Here is a 6,641-nt window from a genome sequence, read left to right as displayed (position 1 = left end):
TAATAGTTAATTTTTTTCACCTAATAATAGTACAATGATAGAGAGGGAAGGTGGCCCCCTACCATTTTTGGCGTGGAAGTGTTGTAAAAATGGTAAAAATTAAGCATGACCAAAGATAGAAATAAAATGTAAAAGGAAAAAGCATAAGGAGGGAGGAAATCGACGGTTGGAAAATGAGCACGTAAGATGATCTGAATTGAGAAAGTGGGGCTCGTGGATCGAGGTAGTCCACTTAGCCGACAGGCAGTACGATGTGCACGTGGAATCACACAAATAGAAAGTGTGATGCACCCTCAAAGGGTTGACCGTTGATTGCGCTATACTTGTACGATGGGTCCTATCATGTCATTTCATACCCAAACCCTACTTTTCCCCCCAATGCCAAACTATTTCTTCCTTTATTTTTCCACTCAATGCTGTTTATTTATTATAACTTTCTTATCATTAACGTTAAAAAAAATTAATTGATAAAATGGTTGCTAAGAAATTTTTAGTGAAAAGAAAATGTGGTGCTCAAATGATTGTTGTTTTCGACTATAATTTACCTTATTGAAATTTTACATAATAAATATACATGATATATACATGTGTTTAGTGTTACATCACACACAAAATACATATTCGTAGTAACGTACATGTATGTAATACTACATTATCGCTGTTCTAAAGTTTCAACTTTTAACAGTGATCCTTCTTCGGTAATGTATATACAACAATTCATTAATAAAAAATAAATTTTTAAATAAAACTTAAATTATCAATAAGATTATTTTTGACCTGTCGAAATAAAAGAGATCGTGAACATTAAAAAAAATTCATTGATTCATTTCCTAATTGAAAAATCTCAACGTACGTACCGATCAAACAACTGGCAATTTCATGCTCTTTCGTATCTTGCTTGTGTTATTGACTATTTAACTATGGAAGTCGCTAACATAGACTCAAATTCATATATAGTGAAATTCAGAAGTGACAATCTTTTTCCGGGGAAAAAAAAATACTTAACTAGTGAAAATATTGCCATGAGTTATACCACCTAGCTAATCAGCTTTATTTATATCCATACATGATACATCATAATGATTTTAAATTAAATACAATCCTTTTAACAATTTATAAATATTTTAGTAAGTATCTGATGAATTTAAATGTTAGGTCGACACTAATAAGTTAGAGTAAATCTTTTATTTCCTTAATAATTTAAAATATTTATTTGATTTGATTTGGAGTCTTTAATAAAGTAACTTTTGTATTATTTAAAACTAAATCATTTTAAAGTCGCCTTAATAATCTTGCTTTGCCAACGGACTTTATGCCATGTTTCGGACTAGGCAGTGTTTGTGTTAACCTTATATTCAACAATACTAGGAAATCAAGAGAGTATCAACAAAAAATCAGCCAAATATTTTTGGGTGAATCTAAAACCTCTACGTGAAGGATATTTTTGGGTGAATCCAAAACCTCTACGTAGAGGATGCTTATGCTAGGCATTGGGATGTTTCTTTTCTTTGTAAATTAGATGGTTTTGAATCTATTTTCTGATTTATCATGTTTTAGGTATTTGGAGAGGGAAGGAAGGTGAAGAGACGGAAGCTAATTAAATCAGTTTCCGTGATTCACGTTGCAATAATACAGAACGTATCTCCTCCTAATTTGAATGTGGTAAAACATTTAATAACCAATATTTTAAATCAAATAAATAAATAAAATTAATTATTATATTTATAATTAATTAAATTGTTTCATTTTTGACTGATTTAGAATTGGTTCATATACTTTTCCTTAACAAAAAAACAATATTTTTTATAAGATGACGTGCGTAAAGATTAACTTTTGTGTTTTACTTTGCTTTATTTTTGTGCTCTGGTTAGATGTGGAAAAAAAAAAAATTCTTCTCCCTAAATTGTATATATTTAGTTAAAATTAATGAAACACTTGAAAATTTTTTCATATAAAGATGGTCAGTTTTTTTTACCTTAAAGAAAGAGTAAACAATTTAATTAAAAGGGTAAACAGTATCACAACATGCAGTGGCATAAACCATTAGATTTAATATTAAGTATATCGAATAAGAACGAACTTTGGAAAGGGTCCTGAAAAGTCCCTGGAAAAAGCTTGTTAAACCCTCTGCAAGATGCAAAACAAGTCAAAATGAACAGTATATATACATTCTTATCATAGGTTAGATCATTGATTTTTATTTTTGTGACGATAGGATACATCATACATGACACATCAAAACTAAAGCTGTATATGCAAATTTATCAGCTTCAATATAATTTGTGGAGTTCAATGGTTAATTAATTCCATAATTATTTTTAGAACAATAATCGAAAGACAATAATTTAAAATTATTTTATTTAACTTAATATTTATACTTTTATGTATATAATATTTAAAATTACATATTTATTACATTTAATATTATGTATTTATTTTAAAAATAATTAATAAATATAAAATAAAACAACTTTAGAATGATTTGAGATAATTTTTATTGTCTCCTAAATATTTCTGTCATTTTTAACAGTATATGTCACGCTCCTTTTTTTTTTTCATAAATGAATCAAATAATTCCATAATATCTTATTGTAACCACTCTTGTTAATGAATAAATCAGTTACATGTATCAAACTGTTCCTTAATAGTTAATAATTTTACTGTTTTCTTGCCATCTTATCTTTACCTGCTCTAATTGTTGTTATGATTGCCTCCATTATTTAATTAACTCTTCTTTGCAAGTCTTCTTATAACTTTCTATTTTAATAATAAGATTATATTAATTTTACCTTTTCATAATATATCAACACATCCAACTGATTATATATAGATATAGTAGATTTGATATAAGAAATACACAAGTTCGATTCTGATTAGGGTTTCATACTTTGGAACTCTTTTTTCCATCTTATATTTGATATAAGACATAGTATACTTAAATAATTACTGAGTATAATTTTTGGAATATTTCTGTACGTTTAACGAGAACTTCAATTCCAAACCTATTTTTGTTAATGCTAGAAAAATAAAAAAAAAATAACTAAAACTTATCTTATTTAACATTTATTATTTTTTACTAAAATTAATTAATCCTAAATAAAATAAATTTTAACTGTTTTTTTAACTAATTTTTTTTTGTTATTAAATATTTTCGTTTTTCATATTATAATATAATAATTGTTTTCATGTAGGAGCATCATTACGTATATACATATATAGGCGGATTTAATTTAATTATGTAGAAGGGTTGATGAAGAAAAGATAAAACTCAGTTTGTTCTAATTTAATTAAGTCTCAGAAGATAGACTGTTAAGAGAATCATTGAAAGTGACGATAATCATGTATCATCATCATCATCATTAGTGAAGCTCTTGTCGTTTTAAAGCTTAAATAAACAAACATTTTTTTTTATTTGCATCAGAAACCAAGAGTAAATACATTGGGTTTGATAATGTATATTAGAATATATATAATAATGTCTGTTATCCAAGATTACCTAACCCATATATTCCCAGAAAGGAGACAGACCATCATGATAAGCCTACGCTTTTCCATCCAAATTAAGGGGGTTAGGCAAATATAGCTTTGCCCTTATTGTCAAGAATTATTATTCTCCAAACAAATCAATTCCCCTTTGAGATTCCCATTTTTAATTAGCTGGCAGATATGATAAAGAAGATAATCTAGACTTTGTCTCATCACACTCTCACTGTCTCACACTGATTTCACAATAATATCATCTTTAAACTAATATATAATACCTAACCCGATTCGGCCAATTATATTAAGCTCGTGAGTTATTTTGCTAATTTCAAATCTTCAATAGTAAATTGATATGTAACTTATAGATTATTTATTACTGACTATTATGATGTTTTATTAAGTTGTATTTATACTATATATCTCCTTTGGTACATATTTAAAATATTTAAAATACTACATATATATATCAAAATTAATTATTATATATTTATATATAAATATATTAATTAATTTATTTTTAATATATATTTTATATTAGTAACTAATGAGTGAAAATATAACATGTATGTCTCATTTAATTTTATCTAGTTAAGTATTTCTCCAGTTAGTATATGGTAGTTCTGTTAGGGTTTCAACAGCAACAACAACAATAATAATAATATATCACTAAATCTTGAGGTTGAAGAAATGTTTATGATATTAAACTTCTCACCCTACATGGATGTATGTGCATGGAAGAAGAGAATAGATTAGAGGAGGAAAACCGCCAGTTTTAGCTAACACACAAATAGAATAAACTAAAATGATGCAAAGAAATTAAAGCATGGAAGAAAAAACACAAATGGCAGAAATAGTGAAGTAACGGAAAGTAAAAAACTTGGGTATATATCCAAAACAAGTTAATGCATCAATTGTAAGTTTGAATGATTGTATATATGACTGAAAAAGAAAGAGTTCACAGTGCAAGTTGAAAATGCAGTAGCATATACACATGGCATAGTAATTTCATTGTAATCAAACAAAAACAGCAACAATAATAATAACACGCATTGTTGATGATTTGATATGACAAGAAGCTACATATAGTTGGTCCAAAATGAATTGAAATAGATGAGTACTCTATCAAACTATTGATGTATATATATATATATCTATAATTAGACAGACATGTATATAATAAGTATATAGCAGCAGCAGCAGCACATTGATTAATGATTATAATTATAAATAGTAAATAATATTGTCCAAGACAAGAAAATAATATAACCATAAATAGTAGTAACAAGTGTATCTGATCAAGTCCATAAAATAAACCAAAAGAAAGAGAGACATAAAGAAAAGAACATATATATACCAGTTACGTTGTTCATGATGATGAAATAAATGATTGAAGCAGGTTCCAAATTAAGCATGAGTAGCAGAAGCATCAGAAGAAGAAGAAGAGGTTTTAGGCTTTGGCCTCTTGCGCTTCTTCTCGTAGCTTACTCCTCTTGCTTTTGACTGAAAATCACGAACATCTCTCAGGTAAATCCTAACGGCACGAGCGCCGAACGGATTCGTCTCTGCTCTGCCGCCGTTCTCCTCGTAGGCGGCGCGGAGGCGGCCGATGAGGGCGTCCAGGCTGCCCCAGGCCTGGCGGAGCGGGCAGGGGCAGGGCGCCGGAGGGTTAGGGAGCCCGAAGAAGGGGCACGTAGGGTTGTGCACCTTGGTCTTCCCGAACTGATCCAGGTAATGGAGGAACTCCAGAACGTGTGCGCCGCTGCAGAGCGGCAGAGACAGCGGCGGACGGTGGTTCCTCAGGTACTGGCAGAAGGTGTTCCAGTCTCGGCGCTTTTGGTTCTCGTAACGGCTCGGCGATGAAGATGACGAAGGTGGAGGATTGGTGTTTGTTGCTGCTGTTGGATTCACCAGGCTCTGGATTTCGAAGCTCCGGTTTGTTGGATCGGTTACCAAATCCATTGCTTTCAAGATCTGAGGGTTAGGGTTTTGCTTTCTAGGGTAACGCGCACACGCACACGCACTAGTTGGTGGAAACTGGAAAAGGAACCAATTAATTAATTAATACGAACCTGAATTGAAACACACACTCTAGTGTCTACTACTGTATCTCCTCATATATATGATCAGTGCAAATGGAAGAAGAAGAAGAAGAAGAAGAAGAAGAAGCAGAAGATGGTGTGGAAGTAGGATATAATAATGAAATGATTATGAATGAAAGAAAGATTGAGATGAGATTTTGGATTTTGGTTAGTGTTTGGGGAGTGACTACTAAACTGAGAGTTGAATAATAATGAAACTTATTGTGTGTGCAGTGTTAGTAGTACGTACTGTATGTTTTCATCATCCTAGCCAGTAGCCAGTGGTCACAAACAAGAAGCTTTGTTTTTTGAGGGAACCCAAGAAGGACCAATGGCTAATTAAATGATATAGAGAGAGACTGTGAGTCAGTCAGAGAGGACAAAGTTTGGCGGTAAACAGGGATACATGATGCTGACCATTGATTATCACTCTCACTCTCACATCCATCTATCATCTATTCTCCTTTCTCTTATTATAATTACATCCACAAACAAACCTTTTTATTTTCTCTCTTACTTTTAATTCATTACATATACATGACAACATATTATATATATGTAATTAAATGATCAATTAAGATATGGTGTGTTATAAGGAGAATAAGATTTTGAATAATTTAAACCTAATTTTCATAAATATCATATGTAGACAAAATAAATAAAGAGAATAAGATTGTAGGAACACTTTTTCAAATCAAGTCTTACACGGACTAGCTGCCCGTTTGTAAGTTTGATTCGTTTTCTTACTAGATACTACTCTGCTCACCAATTTCTCTGTTTTGTTTTTGTTTTTTTCTTTTTTTTTTTGGGACCAAAATTTTCGCCTAATTAATCTATGTAGGGTTGTCAAGACAAATCTTCTTGTGCACCACGTCATATTGATAAGAATGTAGCAATGTATAAGGTGGAATCTATACGGGATATAAGATATAATATTAACAATACTATTAATGTCACAGAGTTTTAATTTTATTATAAAAAAATAATAAATTATTAAAAAAATTAAAAATTTTTATAATAATTTTATATTTTTAAAATTAAAATTAAAATTAAAATTATTATAAATATATTAGTAGGATT

At 30.1% G+C, this 6,641-nt stretch overlaps 1 protein-coding gene across 4 annotated transcripts; it reads right to left on the bottom strand.

The window, feature by feature from the left end:
* On the bottom strand, positions 4,656–6,036 carry LOC107645771 (protein LIGHT-DEPENDENT SHORT HYPOCOTYLS 1). 4 transcript variants are annotated; one of them, XM_016349874.2, is made up of 2 exons: positions 5,516–6,036; positions 4,656–5,483 (listed from the first exon to the last, which is right to left on the bottom strand). In XM_016349874.2, exon 2 carries the CDS (start codon positions 5,440–5,442, stop codon positions 4,888–4,890), a length of 555 nt encoding a protein of 184 aa, XP_016205360.1. In that variant the 5' UTR covers positions 5,443–5,483; positions 5,516–6,036; the 3' UTR covers positions 4,656–4,887. The 4 variants fall into 4 exon arrangements, with proteins under 4 accessions (XP_016205360.1, XP_016205361.1, XP_016205362.1 ...); XM_016349875.2 differs by having other exon boundaries at positions 4,656–5,486; positions 5,519–6,036; XM_016349876.2 differs by having other exon boundaries at positions 4,656–5,517; positions 5,812–6,036.

Source organism: Arachis ipaensis, chromosome B06 (assembly GCF_000816755.2).
Source record: "Arachis ipaensis cultivar K30076 chromosome B06, Araip1.1, whole genome shotgun sequence".
Taxonomy (NCBI): domain Eukaryota; kingdom Viridiplantae; phylum Streptophyta; class Magnoliopsida; order Fabales; family Fabaceae; genus Arachis; species Arachis ipaensis.
This window is presented reverse-complemented; position numbering and strand designations above follow the sequence as displayed.